This window comes from Apodemus sylvaticus, chromosome 3, assembly GCF_947179515.1.
Source record: "Apodemus sylvaticus chromosome 3, mApoSyl1.1, whole genome shotgun sequence".
Lineage (NCBI taxonomy): Eukaryota > Metazoa > Chordata > Mammalia > Rodentia > Muridae > Apodemus > Apodemus sylvaticus.
This window is the reverse complement of record NC_067474.1, coordinates 147,774,793-147,791,839: the sequence shown is the minus strand read 5'-3', so window position 1 is coordinate 147,791,839 and position 17,047 is coordinate 147,774,793. Positions and strand designations below refer to the sequence as shown.

At 45.1% G+C, this 17,047-nt stretch overlaps 1 protein-coding gene and 1 pseudogene across 2 annotated transcripts; both read left to right on the top strand.

Moving 5' to 3' along the window:
• Positions 1 to 634: 634 nt before the first annotated feature.
• LOC127680133 (high mobility group protein B1-like) lies at positions 635 to 1,278 on the top strand (annotated as a pseudogene).
• A 3,735-nt stretch (positions 1,279 to 5,013) lies between these two features.
• Positions 5,014 to 16,883, top strand: Pdik1l (PDLIM1 interacting kinase 1 like). Of its 2 annotated transcripts, none has more exons than XM_052177683.1 (3): positions 5,014 to 5,096; positions 8,313 to 8,614; positions 13,287 to 16,883. In XM_052177683.1, the coding sequence occupies exons 2-3, from the start codon at positions 8,330 to 8,332 to the stop codon at positions 14,025 to 14,027; spliced, it is 1,026 nt and encodes a 341-aa protein (XP_052033643.1). In that variant the 5' UTR covers positions 5,014 to 5,096; positions 8,313 to 8,329; the 3' UTR covers positions 14,028 to 16,883. The 2 variants fall into 2 exon arrangements, with proteins under 2 accessions (XP_052033643.1, XP_052033642.1); XM_052177682.1 differs by lacking the exon at positions 5,014 to 5,096 and adding an exon at positions 5,472 to 5,555.
• Positions 16,884 to 17,047: the final 164 nt, after the last annotated feature.

Below are 17,047 nucleotides of genomic sequence, written 5' to 3'. Positions count from 1 at the left end.
TCCTCTTCCCTCTTCACCCCTCCTTAGTCCGGGCTCTGCAGTCCTTATTTTTATATATATTGTTTAAAGATTTATTTATTTATTTACTTATTATATATGAATACACTGTAGCTGTCTTCAGACACTCCAGAAGAGGAAGTCAGATAGATCTCATTAAGGATGGTTGTGAGCCACCATGTGGTTGCTGGGATTTGAACTCAGGACCTCTAGAAGAGCAGAGCCATCTATCCAGCCCCGAGCTCTACCTTTCTAATCTTATTTCTTGTCTGTCTATTGGTTGGGATTCTATAGAAAGTAAATTTATAAAGTCTACTATTTAGTTATCTGAGATATAAAACATAAAAGACCAGAAAACTGTTATGGTGGTTTGAACAGGATTGGCCCTTGGGAAGTGGCACTATTAAGAGCGGTGGCCTTGTTGGAAGAAGGGGTGTCCCTGTGTAGGTAGGCTTTGAGGTCTCCCAGTCCTCAAGCTTTGCCCAGTGCGGAAGAGAGCCTCCTCCTGGCTGCCTGTGGAGCATCATGTCTGCCCACACACTGCCGCGCTTCTGGCCACGAGGATAATGGATCTCTGAAACTGTGAGCCAACAGCCACTGCAGTACACTGAACTCCACAGAGACAGCGTCCGGGCAAGCGGGAGCTGGACGGGCACTGGGCGACTCTGTGCCTCGCAGAGGAAAATCAACTAAACATGGGCAAGGGAGATCCTGAGAAGCCGAGAGGCAAAATGTCCTCATATGCATTCTTTGTGCAAACCTACTGGGAGGACACAGGAAGCACCCGGATGGATGCTTCTGTCAGCTTCTCAGAGTTCTCCAAGAAGTTCCCAGAGAGCTGGAAGACCATGTCTGCTAAAGAAATGGGGGAATTTGAAGACATGGCAAAGGCTGACAAGGCCCATTATGAAAGAGAAATGAAAACCTACATCCCCCAAAGGGGAAATCAAAAGTTCAAGGACCCCAGTGCACCCAAGAGGCCTCCTTCAGCCTTCTTCTTCCTCTGTTCTGAGCACCGCCCCAAAATCAAGGGTGAGCATCCTGGCTTATCCATTGGTGATGTTGCAAAGAAACTAGGAGAGATGTGGAACGACACTGCAGCGGAGGACAAGCAGCCCAATGAGAAGGCTGCTGAGCTGAAGGAGAAGTAGGAGGAGGATATTGCTGCCGACAGAGCTAAAGGAAAACCTGATGCAGCGAGAAAGAGGGTGGCCAAGGCTGAGAAGGGCAAGAAAGAAGGAAGAGGAAGATGAGGAGGAGGAGGACGACGATGATGAATAAGTTTCTTCTAGCGCAGTTTTTTTCCTTGTCTATAAAGCATTTAACCCCATTGTACGCAATACACTCCTTTTAAAGAAAAAAATTGAACTGTAAGGCTGTGTAAGATTTTTTAAACTGTACAGTGACTTTTTTATGTATAGTTAACACACTACCGAATGTGTCTTGAGATAGCCCTGTCCTGGTGGTATTTTCAATAGCCACTAACCATGCCTGGTACAGTCTAGGGGTTGTAAATTGGCCTGGAAATTTAAAGCAGGTTCTTGTTGGTGCACAGCATGAATTAGTTATATATGGGGACTGTAGTTTGGTTTTTGTTTTTCCTTTTGGTTTATTTATTTATTTTTGTCTTCAATTGTCTCTGATGCAGCTTATACAAAGATAATTGTTGTTCTGTTAACTGAATACCACTCTCTAATTACAAAAAAAAAATGTGGTTTTGTTGACATTCTGAATGCTTCTAAGTAAATACAATTTTTTTATTTAAAAAAAAAAAAACCTGCAAGCCAATCCCAATTACATGTTTGCCTTTATAAGAATTGCTCTGACCATAGTGTTTCTTCACAGCAATGACCCTAAGACAAGTGTTTCTCTACTTCTCCTCCTCTTTTTTTTTTTTCCTTCTTTTAGAGACAAAGTCTCCGTATGTAGCCCTGGCTAACCTCAAACTCAAGAGATTCACCTGTCTCTGCCTCCTGAATGCTGGGGTTAAATGTATAGCACCATCTTTAGCAATGTCAATTTCTTTATGTTAGAGGTAACAGATGAACTTTCCTTAGATAGAATTATGAATATTAGCCAGGCTAATAATATATATACATTATAAATTAATAGGATCTTACATGCTGTTAAACTATCCTAAAATAACGTACACTTGCATGATAGACCTGAGGCCTCCGGACAGGCTCCTCCCTGGACTGGAACGTCACCAACTCAGCCATGCACTATCTCGTCCACGTCTCCCCCTCCCCTGAGCAGACAGCACCTACAGAAGCTTTCACTTTTCCAGTGTTTTATCTTTTGTTTGGGGCTCACTCTGTAGCTTCTGTAGCTCTGGCTGGCCTTGAACTCACAGAGGTCTACCTGCTGCTTCCCAAGTGCTTGGGTTTAAGGTGTGCACCACCATGCCAGTTCCATTTATCTTTTAAATATACACCATTAGGTCAGGCATGATGGCACATTACTGTAAACCCACTCCCATCCCCCATGTGTGGGGAATCAGAGGCGGGAAGATCAACACACACACACACACACACACACACACACACACACAAGAACACATTATTTTAGGATAGTTTAACAGTATGTGAAATCCTAGATCAAGCTGGTGTGACAGCCCAGCAAGGCAGAGGCACTGGATACACAAGCCTGGTGACCAGAGTTCAGCCCCTGGAATCCCTGTCTTGGTGTTTCCATGGCTGTGAAGAGACACCCTGACCAAGACAACTCTTACAAAGGCAAACATTTCATCAGGACTGGCTTACAGATTCTGAAGTTTAGCCCACTGTCATCATAGCAGGAAGCATGGCAGCATGCAGGCAGATGTGGTGCTGGAGGAGCTGAGAGTTCTGCATCTTCAACCAGGAGAGACTGGCACCCTCAGGCAGCTAGGAGGAAGATCTATTCTGCAATGGGTGGAGCCTGAGCATAGGAGACCTCCAAAAGCCACCCCCACAGTGACACACTTCCTCCCCTAGCAGTGCCACTCCCTATGGGCCAAAGGTATTCAAACCACTACGCCCCCAAAAGGTAAAAGGTGAGAATGAACTAGAGAGGTCTTAAGTTGTCCTATAACATACATCATACAAACACAGATCTATAGTTGGGATTTTTTATGTTTAAGGTTGCTCAGGTGTGGTTGTATACACCTTTAATCCCAGCAGCACTCAGGAAGCAGAGGCAGGTGGATCTCTGTGAGTTCAAGGCCAGCCAGGGCTATGAAGTGAGACCCTGCCTCAAAGGCAAAAGAATTGTAGAATGTAGAGTAATTCTTCTCATACTGGATAGGCTTTTAAAGTTTAAAATATAAGCAACTGATTTTGCTAGTCACATAGAAGACGGCACACTATAAAACACTAGTCTTGTTAGCTTCAGCTGTCAACCTGACAGCTTAGCTATTTGAGGAAGTGTCCAGTGGGGGATTGCTTCTGTCAGACCCGCCTGTAAGCACATCTGTGAGGGGGCTTACTGACTGCCCAGTGTGGGCAGTGCTAATTTCTAGGCTGGCCGGTCTACACTGTTTAGAAAGGAGCAAGCCAGGACAGAGCCTTCCCCGACAGTCCCTTCCCTGACTTCCCTCAGTGAGGGATGAATTCCCAGTGACCCAACCCTAGAGGTTTAAGTCAAACAAATCTTTTCCTCCCTTAAGGTATTTTTGGTCAGTGATTTTTCTTTTTAATCACAGCAACGGGAAAGCAGCTAGAGGAGATATGTCCCTTGAAGTTCCTGTGACATTTTATGACCACAATGAACAAAAAGACTACTCTCGTGAAGAGATCTCTTCCTATTCCATCCTGTTTAATCCTGGCAGCCAAGGCGTCGCCAGAGCTTCCCTATGCCCCCACACCCTACTTTCCAGCGCAGGAAACAAGTCCTGACTAACGTCAGTATTCCCGGCAAGCTGGTGAACACCAATACCAGGATGGCCCCCAGAACAAACTCTGAACAGATTACTGGGCTTTATTAGGAGAGGGGCTGGAGGTTGTTACACCAGGGTAGGAGTGGGTATTCTAGGAAGACATCTTTTGGTCAAATGTGGCAGGTGTTGGCTTCTTATCCTATGAAAGCAGGGGGTGGGGGTGGGGCGGCAGCTGGAGAGATGGCTCAGCGGTTAAGAGCACTGACTGCTCTTCCTAAGTCCTGGGTTCAAATCCTAGCAACCACATGATGATGAGATCTGACTCCCTCTTCTCGAATGTCTGAAGACAGCTACAGTGTACTTACATGTAATAAATAAATCTTTTAAAAAGAAAAGAAAGCAGAGTCAGTAGTAAAGTTTTTACTTTTGGAATACAGTTCAGATTATATAAAAAAGCCACCCAGACCCCAAATATTAGTTCCGTAAACAGAAGTCGATCCTGGAGTCACTGGGATGCTAATGTGCCCTATGGGGCAAAGAAAGCAGGATCAACCTTATTAACAAGCAATAGGTGCAGAATAATAAAGAAAAGAATGGGCGTTCCTGGCAGATGCTTACAGAATCTAGCTTACTACTAACTTCATGCGGCCAATCTGTCCTGGTCTCCGAGTGACTATCACCCTGACAGTAGATCTCAGAACAACTCGGGGATATGACTGACAGCTGTTGGGGGTATTTCAAAGGCTCCGTGCCCGTATTTGAAGAACTCGGGGGACTGCAGTTCTAGCCGTCAATCCAAATCCTCGGCGACCTATTTTGTGCCTGCCTACGTGGGGCACCTGCCTCGGTTCGGGACCGCCGGCGTGGGTCCCAACTCGGTTCAGGCCAGCTAGGCGGGGCGCCGCAGCCAGGTAGGCCGCAGCCTCTTTCCCTCTCTCACCAGGCAGGACGCCCCGATCCTCACGGCCGGGAACAATGAGGTTCCGGTTTCTTTAAGGGAGATACCACCGCGCCGGTGGGGCAGGGGACGGCATCCTCCCAGATGATCGCACCCAGCCCCGCGTCGCTACCTGGGCCACTGTGCCGCCCGCAAACGCAGCTCGGTGACTCGGAACGTAGGTGCAGCCAACCTCCCAGCCCTGGCCGCGCCTCCCCACCGGCCCGCCGCCCAGTCCTGCCACCGGCGAGGAAGATGCGCCAGGCATCCGGCCCCAGCGAACCGCGCGCTCCAGCCCGCCGCTCGGTAGGTCTAAAGACGGCAGGTAGTGTAGCCCGCCATGGGGCACATACACTGTCGGCTCGGGCCAGTGGCCACAGCTTCTCTGGGGCTCCCGGACGCGCTCCCGCTGCGGCTGAGGGCGACCGTGCCCTGCCGCCACCCCTGCAGGGCAGCGTTGGTCCGCTCTGCAGCGCGCACACCACTGGAGACGCTCGACTGTGTGTGTGCAGCGCCAGAGCAGCGGCGGAGTGCGATGGTCGGAGCACGCAGGGAGAGGCGCTCGCCCAGCAGGCGGCGCTCGGCTGCGCACGCGCACTACGGAGAGCCGGAGGGGGCGGGGCCCGGCGTGAGGGGGTGTGTCCGCGCACCACGGGGGCGCGCGCCGGCTTCTGACTGGAGGCCGCGGCAGCCGAGGCGCGAGCTGCCCGATAATGGCGGCCTGCAGAGCTCATGAGAGGGAGAAGCGGCGGCGGCTGCCCTGAGGTAAACCTGGCCCTTCGGCGTGGCACGGATGCCCTGCAGTCAGAACCGACCTCCCTGCATGCGTCTCTGTCCCCGGCAGGCCTGTCACAGACCTCTCAGCGGAGTCGTCCCCGGGAAGGCCCGCTGCTGCCCCGGCCAGCGGCCGAGACTGCGGCCTCCGTTCCCGCCCGGGGCCGCTCCGGGATGCCGGCCCCTAGTCCGCAATCGCGAGGAGTTGAAGCGGCTGCGGGGCCTGCTGAAGGGCCGCGGGAGGCTCCCTCGGGCTTCCCAGGGACGGCCACCCGGAGCGAGCTTGCTGCTTGGGCAGCGAGCGCGGCCTGAGCCTCGGCGTCCGAGCACCTCTGGCCTGACTTGTGCCTTCCCCGGCCCCGGCAGGTGCACGTCCAGGCCGGCGGGGGCTCAGCCCCGGGGAGGACGGCAGGCAGCAGGGTCCGGGACGCGCCATCGGGAGGATGCTGCAGCGGGGCGTCTCTTCTGCCAGGACCCCGAGGATTTGCTAGACAGCGTCCTTTCTTACTCGGGAAGGTGTCCTTCTCTCGGGAGGCGGGTGGGAGACTGTGACAAGTGGGAGAGGAGAGGGGACTGCTGCAGAGAAAAGAGTCACTTGGAAGCGCGCAGAGCAGGACGGAATGCCCGCCCATGACAGCAAACCTGGCATTAGGGAATCCAGTGAGAACTTGGAGGGTAGGCGACCAGTTGGAGGAAGTAACCCTGGAGGCAAACGTCAGAAGCAGTCATTTTCTTTTAAATCTGGCCTATGAACTTAAAGTAGTCGTTCCTGGAGTCTCAGGTCCCTGGGTCAGTCACTTTGTTTACCTAGTTGTGCAATGTAAATACAATCTACAATCCTGCCTGCGGTGACAGTGGGCGAGTGAGCATACCTCCGACTCTACACTCAAAAGGACATTTCTCTGTGGGGCCTATGCTGCAGCTTGCCTTTGAGTGATCTGTCAAGTTAGAGCCCCAAAGAACTTTGTCAGGGAGTTCTCTTTGATAGAGTAAGATGCTCCCCCTTTGGCAAGAAAGGACCTAGAATTAAATAGCTATGCAAAACACCAATAAAAAGGTAGTTCTATTCCAACTGACTTACTTCATTTTGAGGGAATGGTTCTGCAAAAACTTTATTTGTGCTCATTTTGTAAGAAGCAAATAACCAAGCACATTGGTGAGGTCTATAACCCCAGTTCTTGGAAAGTGGAGGCAGGAGATCAGGGTCAGCCTCTGCTATATAGTAAATTCAAGGCTAGCCTGAGCTACCTGAGACACTGTTGCAAACAAAAGCAAAAGTAAGTGAACTTGTCCACTCTTAGTCCAGAAACAGAAGTCAAGTGCATTTCTAAGTGTGAGGGATTTTTGTGTTTCACTGTTTCTGTTTGTTTGTTCTCTTCTTAAGGCAGTGTCTCTCTGCAGCCCTGGCTGTCCTGGAACTCCCTCTGTGCACAATTTTTTTTTAATTTATATATTTATTTTATATATATGAATACAGTGTCACTGTCTATAGACACACCAAAGAGGACATCAGATCCCTTTACAGGTGGTTGTGAGCCACCATGTGGTTGCTGGGAATTTGAACTCAGGACCTCTGCAAGAGCAGCCAGTGCTCTCAACCTCTGAGCCATCTCTCCAGCCCCCTGGAACTCCCTCTGTAGACCAGGCTGGCCTTGAACTCAGAGATCCACCTGCCTCTGCCTCCCACATGCTGAGATTAAAGGTGTGAGCCACCACATCTTGATGAAATTTCAAATTTCGGGAATACTTTTAACAATGACATTTTCAAGCAGTTAAGGATTAAATGAACGTATATAAAGTAGCCAGGTAATACCACCATTCCAGAGACCACGGCAGCTTGGTCAGGTGGGATGGCTCAGTGGGTAAAGTCATTTTCTGCCAAGCCTTGTAACATGAGTTCAGTTTCTGGAACCACATGGTAGAAGGAGGGGTCTGACTCCCACATATCGTCCTCTGACTTACACAAAGCTATACACATAGACATAAAATATGCAATAAAATCTTAAAAGAAGTGAAAGCTGTCTTGAGCTACATAATCACAAGAATCTATCTTTTAAAAAATAGGACTGGAAGCAAGACCTGGTGACATCAATCTTTAATCCCAGCACTGGGGAAGCGGAGGCAGGCTTATCTCTGAGTTGGAGGCCAGCCAGGGTTTCACAGTGAGATCTGGTTCAAAAAGACAGTGGGTGGGTGGAGCCTGGCGAGGGAGTTCAATGGGTAAAACGTTGGCTGAGTATGTTTGGGGAACTGAATTTGGATCCCTCAAACCCATGGGAAGCTAGATGTGCCATCCTGTGGTGAGATGGGCGTCAGAGACAGGGGAGTTTCCAAAGTCCACAGGCAGATACCTTGGCATGTACTGTAGCAGCAACAGGAGAGCCAAGGTTATCTCCTAATAGGTGTGCCATGACATGGGCATGCCTGTACTCACACACCAGTCAGGGATGACGGGACCATGGCTTCCAAAGCTGGCATGATTTATATCCCAAGCTCCGGGCCAGGGAAACTTAGCAAGACCCTGTCTCAAAGACAACAGAAACCATAAAAATTGTTATAAAGTACTTGAAATAGTTCATGATACATGGTAAGTGCTATTACCTTTATTATTATTGATAGATTGGTCCAGAGCATAGCTAGATGCCCTTCAGGTACCACAGACAGCGAAGCGGATGGGTAAATCATGCCTGCGAATACAGGCCGACAGGTCCACCTAATTTCAACAGAGCACTTTGTTGACTTTTCCAGAAACCTCGACCTTGAAGATGGTGAGTAGCCAGCCAAAGTACGATCTAATACGGGAGGTAGGCCGAGGTAGTTACGGTGTTGTGTATGAAGCAGTCATCAGAAAGACCTCTGCGAGAGTAGCCGTGAAGAAAATTCGATGCCACGCGCCCGAAAATGTTGAACTAGCTCTCCGAGAGTTCTGGGCACTGAGCAGTATCAAGAGCCAGCACCCAAATGTGATTCACTTGGAAGAGTGCGTCCTGCAGAAGGATGGGATGGTACAAAAGATGTCCCACGGCTCTAGCTCTTCCCTCTATTTACAGGTACGTGCCCTTCGTAGGAAAGGATGTGATAGTTCCAGCAGGAGGAGGCCAGAGTCAGGGGAACGCTTCCTGAGGTGCAGGCGTGCCATGGCTAGGTGCACACAGAGGTCTATAGAGGAAAGAGGTATCTACTTCAAGCTTGTGCGGCATGTACCTCAAAATAATGCAGGCTGCCTGCTTTGCCCAGTACTTAACCAGTCTGCGCAGCAACAGAACAAGATGGGAACTAGAGGGGGTTTGAGGTGAGCATCTAAGGTCAGTTCCTGGAAACCAATTATTTTGAAAATAAAGGCAGAAGACAAGGAAAAAATAGCACAATCAGTAATAGCCACACCCATGGTAACTGGACTTCCCTAACTCACAGGCCTAAATATTATAAGCCTGAGATGAGTACATTGCTGCTCGCCTGTAGTCCAAGCACTTGGGGGGGGGGCGGGCGGAGTTCAAGACCAGACTCACTTATTGACTTTAAGACATTCCGAGACTGACTCCTGAGCTCCAGAACAGAGTTCTCTCACTTCCACATTTGCACTGTGGCGTGCACACATGTAAGCATTCACACACATGCACGCGTCACACACACACACACACACACACATAAAATAAATAGAATTTAACAATTAAAATACAGTAACAACAAAAAAATCTATGTTTAGATTGGTGAAAAGGCTCAGAGGGTAAAGGAATTGTGGCTAAGCCTGATGACCCAAGTTTAGGTCTCAGGCCCCTCACGGTAGAAAGAGGACTTGGACTCCTGAGAAGTTGTTCTCATACCTCCATGAGTGTACCATAGTTCCCCACACACAAAACAAAACAAATAATTTAAAAAATTTAAAAGCTATAGTGTGTACTTTTCTAAAAGTACTTAGGTGGCCATGATAAAAATATTGGAAACCTTTCTGTCTTTTTTTCCTTTTTTTTTGCCAGTATTAGAGATGGAGCCTAGGATTTGGGGCATCCAACATAAACTGCATTCCCTCCTAAACTGTCAGCTTTGCTTTAGGTTTTAGAGACCGAGGCACACAATCCCTCGGATGGAAAGTAAAGACATTAACATGTCCTACAGTGCTAAGTCCAGGCCTAGCAACATGAGAAGAATGGGGTTTATTTAGTCCTTCAGGGTTTTAGGTATGAAGTACCAGACCAAAGTGATTTTTGTACTTAAGTTGCCTTTTTAGTGAATCAGTTTTACCCTTTAAAGCCTTACATACATGTATTTGATTTATGGCACTTCTGCTGTCAAAATGTCATGAAATAAATAAGCCAGCTTTCCTAGTAGCTTTCTGTTCATATGTGGTGTATTTCTGCCTTCTATGGACTTGTCTGAGTCAGAGAGGATGCTGAGCCTAGATTTGGTATATAAAAACTCAGAAATAGGTACCTGTGTTGAAATAAAATAGTCTTTTCTATGGATTTAATAAGTCAGCATGATTTTTCTTTCTTTATTCACTTATTTTTGAGACAGATTCTCACTGTGTAGACCTGGCTGACCTGTAACTTACTATGTAGACTGGACTGACACAGAGGTCCACCTGCTTCTGCCTCTGCTGGGATTAAAAGCATACACTACCACACGCCCAACTAATTGACCATATATTTATCAATAGAATTGCATCAAAACAATACAATAAAATCAATAAACAAATCTGTAACATAATCAGGGAGTCCTTATGCATGGCCTTTATTCATAAATTTTCATTATGGAATCATTAAACCAGTTCTTAATAGCTAAAAACCTCATCCAAGAGAAAATGTAAAACAGTTACAAAGGCTCAATTTCATGCTAGGGACTTTTCACCCTCCAGTCTGTGTATTTCAAACAAATGGCATAGATGGTATAGGAACAGATAATAGGGAATCTGTTACATCTTAGGGCTGAAGAATTATGAACTGCTCGACATGTTGCACATACTTGTAATCCTAACACATAAGACTAAAGGAGTTCATGAGTTTAAAGCCAGTCTAGGCTACATATAGACTTAGGTACAGAGTGAGAACCTATCTAGGGATTTAAAAAAGAATTATCAACTATTTAAAACTTAAGAGTCTTAACAAGCATTATCTAGATAAGTGGGTGAAAACTATTTATTTCCCTTCTTGCAAGCCAGTGTTACATGCACCACCATGATTACCTTCTAAACCACTGTCTGAGTACTGATATTCTGCATGATACAAAGCTGTTTATTAAACTTATATTTTAGGGTAATGACAGAAAAACGGGAGTCAGAAATAGCACACGTGTGTTTCAGCCTCTCTGCACTGGTACACCATGCAGCGAGGAGGCTCCAGCAGGCGGTTGCCATTGCTGCCCTCTGCCAAGGAGGCAGGTGAAGGCTGCTCCGCTTGTGCCAGAATAACCACACAAAGTACTAAGGTGATTGGTAACTGTAATGATTGTAAGATAAACTTACCAGTTGTTCATTCTTCAACAGCTCCACTCTGATTCTTCCCCTTTCATTGTTCTCTTTAGACTCCACACAAAAAATAATTTAAAAGCAATATACCTCTATATTTTAGTCTGTTCATGAGCTAGGTGGTGAGGGAATTCGGCTATATTGACTTATGTAGAAAATGTCAGCCAGTTGGGCACTTTCTAAAATACAGCTATAAAGGAGGCATTCTAAAGTTCTTTAAAAAAATTTAATGCATATATAAAAACACAGATGAAATAAAATATTCTTAAGGTTTTCAGTTAAAGCTGGAGACTGGGGCTTGACTCGCAGTGCAAAGCAGAACAGAGCAGGGCTTCCTAACCCTTCCACTCAGGCCCTCTCACCAGAAAACTAGGTGCACAACCCTGGGTGTGTGAAACATCTACAGATCAAATGTGCTGATAATGTATCATAAATAATTTCACTTTAAAGCAATCCTTTGGTATAAGTATAATTTTACCTTTTATTAAAATAGAAAGCAAATCGTATACTAATGGAGTGTACTTGTTTATATTAAACCTTGGGCTGACACGATGGCGCTGTGGGAAGAGGCACTCTGCAGACCTGACAACTGGCCTTCCCTCCTCAGGCCCCACAGGTGGCAGTGCTCCCAGAGTTATCCTCTGATGCACAACTAAACTCCTTTTTTAAAAAGAGAATTTGAATTGAATATTTGTTACTATAGGATATAAAGCATCTTTAGCACTTTCCAAAGTTGTTGATTTGTATTTTATAAAAATCAGTGGTGAGAACAGTGTTTCACATAACAATATTAGTACAAAGTGGTAGATATATGTTTAGGGCAGATTCAGAAACTGTTGGAAATTCTGTCCTAACAATTTCCAGCAAGCCTCTTGCCTCTGTTTCTATAGTGCTGGGATCAAAGGTGTGCCACCACGCCTGCCTTCAAACAGCAATTTTTAACCTCTCTCTCTCTCTCTCTCTCTCTCTCTCTCTCTCTCTCTCTCTCTCTCTCTTCTTTCTCTTTCTGAGACAGTCTCACTATGTAACACAGGCTGGCTTTAAATTTGAGATCGCTTGAGCTGGGTATAGTGACAAACACACACCTGTAATTCCAACACTGGAGATGGAAGCAGGAGGATTGGAGTTCAAGGCCAGCCATGAACTGTACAGTGAGTTTGAGGCCTTTGTGAACTACTTGAGACCCTGTCTCAGAAGGAAAGAAGAGAGAAAAAAACGAACCTAAATTAAGCATTATGCCATAACACAATCCACTTAAACTACTTTGGTATTTTCTTGCTGATGAATGACAGTAGGAAAATAACAGAAGTCTTTGTTTTCCCCAATTAAACCATTATGTTGCTAGAAGAACAGGCAACTTTGTATATGTAGTAAAAATACAGTTTGGTTTTGAATTAATTTTTGGTAGCTAAATATCACGATTGCCAATTTTTTTTTGTTACTTCTATATTCAGTTTAAGAAACCTTTGCCTTAGCTGGGCACACCTATAATCCCAAGACTTGGAAGGCAGAGGCAGGTGGATTTTTGAGTTCGAGGAGGACAGCCAGGACCACACAGAGAAACCCTGTCTCGAAAAACCAAAAAAAAAAAAAGAAAGAAAGAAAGAAGGAAGGAAGGAAGGAAGGAAGGAAGGAAGGAAGGAAGGAAAGAAAGAAAGAAAGAAAGAAAGAAAGAAAGAAAGAAAGAAAGAAAGAAAGAAAGAAAGAAAGAAAGAAAGAAAGAAAGAAAGAAGAAAGAAACCTTTGCCTGACAAGTATGTACAAGACCCTGGGTTCAGTTCTCAACACTTCAGAAACAAAAGCAAGCTGAAGATTGACCTAACTTTCTTCCTTCTTTCTTTTTAGTATATTTTAAAAAGATTTATAACTAGTGGTGTGGAAGCCTTAAATCCCTGTACTTGGGAGGCAGAGAAAGGTAGATCTCTGAGTTCAAGACCAGCCTATTCTACAGAGCAAGTTCCAGGACAGCCAGGGCTACTGTCTAAAACCCTGTCTCAAAACAAAACAAAAACATGAACAAATAAAGCTTTATCTTAATAATTTTTGGTGATGTTGGGGAGAGGGTATGTGGGTACATGTGTGTCAGTGCAGGTACCCTTAGAAGACAGAAAACAGTTGTGAGCCACGAACGGGGTTATTGCAGACCTAAACTGCAGTCCTCTGTGCCAGCAGCAGATTCAAAACTGCTGACCTGTGTCTCCATCCCATTTAACCTTTGTGTATTTTATAACTACTCCTCTTCTCCCCATCCTTCACAGCTTGTAGAGACTTCATTAAAAGGAGAAATTGCCTTTGATCCCAGAAGCGCCTATTACCTGTGGTTTGTGATGGACTTTTGTGACGGCGGAGATATGAATGAGTACCTGTTGTCCAGGAAGCCCAACCGGAAGACGAACACCAGCTTCATGCTCCAGCTCAGCAGTGCCCTGGCCTTCCTGCACAAAAACCAGATAATCCACCGTGACCTGAAGCCCGACAACATCCTGATTTCTCAGAGCAGGTTGGATACCAGTGACTTGGAACCCACACTGAAAGTGGCCGATTTTGGCCTAAGTAAAGTTTGCTCAGCATCTGGGCAGAACCCAGAAGAACCTGTCAGTGTAAACAAGTGTTTCCTTTCCACAGCCTGTGGGACGGACTTCTACATGGCTCCCGAAGTATGGGAAGGACACTACACAGCAAAAGCTGACATTTTTGCTCTGGGAATTATCATCTGGGCAATGCTGGAGAGGATTACCTTCATAGACACAGAGACAAAGAAGGAGCTCTTGGGGAGTTACGTAAAGCAGGGGACTGAAATTGTACCTGTTGGGGAGGCACTTCTGGAAAACCCCAAAATGGAACTTCTCATCCCTGTGAAGAAAAAGTCTATGAATGGGCGAATGAAACAACTGATAAAGGAAATGCTGGCTGCAAACCCTCAGGATCGCCCGGATGCTTTTGAACTAGAACTCAGATTAGTCCAAATTGCATTTAAAGACAGCAGCTGGGAAACGTGACCTTCTGCTTGCAAGCATCTTAGATGGTGCTGCTTCAGAGTCCACGCAAGTACATTACATGGCCGAAAAGAAGACAGAAGTCAGACTCTACTTTCTAAGGGTTTAGGTTTTATCATGGTAGTTTTTTTTTCTCTCATTTTTCTTAATCCATGCAGGCCATTTTATTGTATGTTTTGAATGTGTATTACCAATGTGGCTGTAAAATTTTTTTTTTAATGATCATTGGTAAAAGGTTGGCAGAAAAAGATTCTTTTAAGAGCCAAGCAGAGAAGAAAGTCCCATTTTCTAGAAATATCTTTAAGTATTTTAGACATTCCTTGTCAGTATTAGGCATTTCCATGGAAGAAGAGGTTTGCGTGCTGGTAACGCAACCTTTGAAGCTTTGTAAAGGAAACATATATGTATATATTTATGTATATGTAAGTATGTGAATGTGTGCATTTTGCATTCCACGTGAAGAAAATGCCACGTCTGTTTAAATTATTTGATACAGGTTTGGGTTTTTGAGATTTGCTGATGAAATTGGTGATAAAAGCCACACAAACTATCCCTCATCTTTGCCCTGCTCCTCCTGCTACTGGAAACATGCTAAGGGTATATTTTTGTTGTTGTTTTTTCCCAGTATACATCTCTTTAAAGGCATCATTTTAGAGGGTCTAAATGGCTGATTAAACATAACTGAAGCTAAGCAGTTCTAAGATGCTGGAGTACGTTTGAGCTCTCCAGTGCCCCGTAGCAACTCGAGTTGAATTAGTCATTGAGTCTCATGGTAGAAGGTCGGCAAGGATGCTTACGGCTCACTCGTACCTTTAGGTAACTGAGCGTTTGTTTGGCTAATTAAACCACAGCACTGGGATGTGCAGGCACTTGCCATCTGCTGTAACCTGAGGATGGTACTCTTCTGTTCTGAAAACACTGCGTTAGACAACTATAATACTTGATGTATTAATTTTGAGTTTTAAGACTTTTTCTAAATCCTAGCATAAAGTTGAAGAAACCAAATGAGCTCACGAGTTGCTAGCCCTGGTGTGGCTTCCTGTTGGATCACTGGAGTCTCTGTCACTTTGACACTGACGCTGTTTTCTCTTGTCTCATGTGATGCAGTAATGGGACTGGTAATCACTGTCACAAATACTGGTCGCTCTCTTCCAAAGTGAGAGATGATGTAAATTGGATAAAATTCTATGCCATCAACTGCTTTTCCAGTAGGTTGTCATTTTGATATGATCATCTGGCATCTGTCAGAAAGCAAGAGACTCAACTCCTGAAGGGAAATTCTAACTGCCTGGTTGCCTCCAGATTGTTTAGCTAATTCAGGAACATTAAGGAAAGGATTCTTCCTTAAACCAGAACATCAGTCTTTAGGATGAATTAGAATCTACCATTGTATCAAGGCGAGGCTTTATAAGGTACTAGCTGCCCACCTCCAGTGCTGGTGTAGAACCTTGGGCCTTAGGTGTGAGGGACGCCGTCTATCACGGACCCCACGGGAATTTTCATAAGCATTAAGATGCAAAAGGCAATCAATATACTATCGGTGTATTGTCCTTATCATCAGTTCTCATTGTTTCCTCAGTGCCCGAACCCCCACATCGTCACAGTAGCTCACTGTAGTTCAGAAGAGAGCACTTGCCTGCCATGTACAAGGCTCTGGATTCAATCCTTCTCAAAGTCAACAGATCAATAAACGTGTTCAGAAGGTGATAAAAGATAAACACACAAAAAATGGAATATATAAAACTCCTAGACTGAATCAATCTTGAAGTATAAAAACATGAACTGAAAGGCTTTAGTTTTTTATCAAATAAAAAAAGTCACATACACTTAATATCACTTGCAGACTTAACTCAAAAAATTCAGAAATAAGAAATGTACTGGATCTTCATGGTAATTGACCGCTTGGGTCACCAAGTTGACACAGATCTGACCAGTGGATGAGTTACAGGAAATTAGAAAAAGTTTCATTCTAATGGGTTACCACTGGCTTGGCCCTTCTCAGATGGCTATGTGATGTGTGCCAACAGTTCTTTGCTCTACAAATACCTGTGCACTTGAAGCCTCGGTGTCCTGAGCACATAGCTTCTGATCCTGCCTCCTTGAAAATAATGAAAATAATTTGGTTTGCCTTTTTTTTCCGTTGGTGCTGGGATCCTACCCAGGGCCTCGCATGTGCTACACAAAGGTGTTAGCACTGAGCTAAATGTCTAGCCCCAGTTATAATTTATTTTGAAAGATTTTTATCTGTGAAATAGAATTCTTTCCTTTATTAGAGGTAAGGGTGTGGAGTGATCAGGAAATTTCTTCCAGAGCATTCTTAAGTCCTTGTATTCTGACATAGCTTATGATATCAACAAAAGGACAATAATTTGTCTTTGTTCTTTCAGTCAGGGGTATTTATTAAGTACCTACTGTGTGCTCAGCACTTTAATTGATATGACAACCATTTAAGATTTGCAGTTGTAGGGGCTGGAGAGAGGACTCAACCACTGAGAGCATTCGATGCTCTTGCACAGAACCAGAGTTCAGTTCCCAGCACCCACGTTGAGTGGCTCACAACTATCTTAACTCCAGCTCCCAGAGATCTAATATACTCTTTTGCTTCCATATGTGCGTACACACACACACACACACACACACACGTGCACGCACGCACACATGCACACACAATTTTAAGAATAAAGACAAACCATTTTTTAAATATGGCATCTAGCCATGCACTTTCTTTAGACATATGTAAGAATAAAAGATGAATGATACTTGGGAATTTTGGATAATTGCTAAAGGAAAAATGCAATCAAGAAATTGTGCACAGTGCCTTGCCCATAATAGGTACTCAATAAACAGTTATCCCTCATAGTCTGTTGCCATGGTTTCTAGTATTTTATGAAATTTGTCTTAATTGAGAAAAAAAGACCAAATATTTCAAATAAAGCTTATAGGCAGCTGTGTCCAGTCACTGTAGGGTTGTACAGTTAGTCCCTAGGCTGTTAATTTGCACCTGTTGTCACTTAGAAACATGG

Excerpts from the sequence above, each read along its gene's own strand:
- Pdik1l (XM_052177683.1), top strand. The coding sequence starts at position 8,330 with ATGGTGAGTAGCCAGCCAAAGTACGATCTAATACGGGAGGTAGGCCGA. Across the intron at positions 8,615-13,286 it reads GCTCTTCCCTCTATTTACAG|CTTGTAGAGACTTCATTAAA; the intron begins GTACGTGCCCTT and ends CATCCTTCACAG.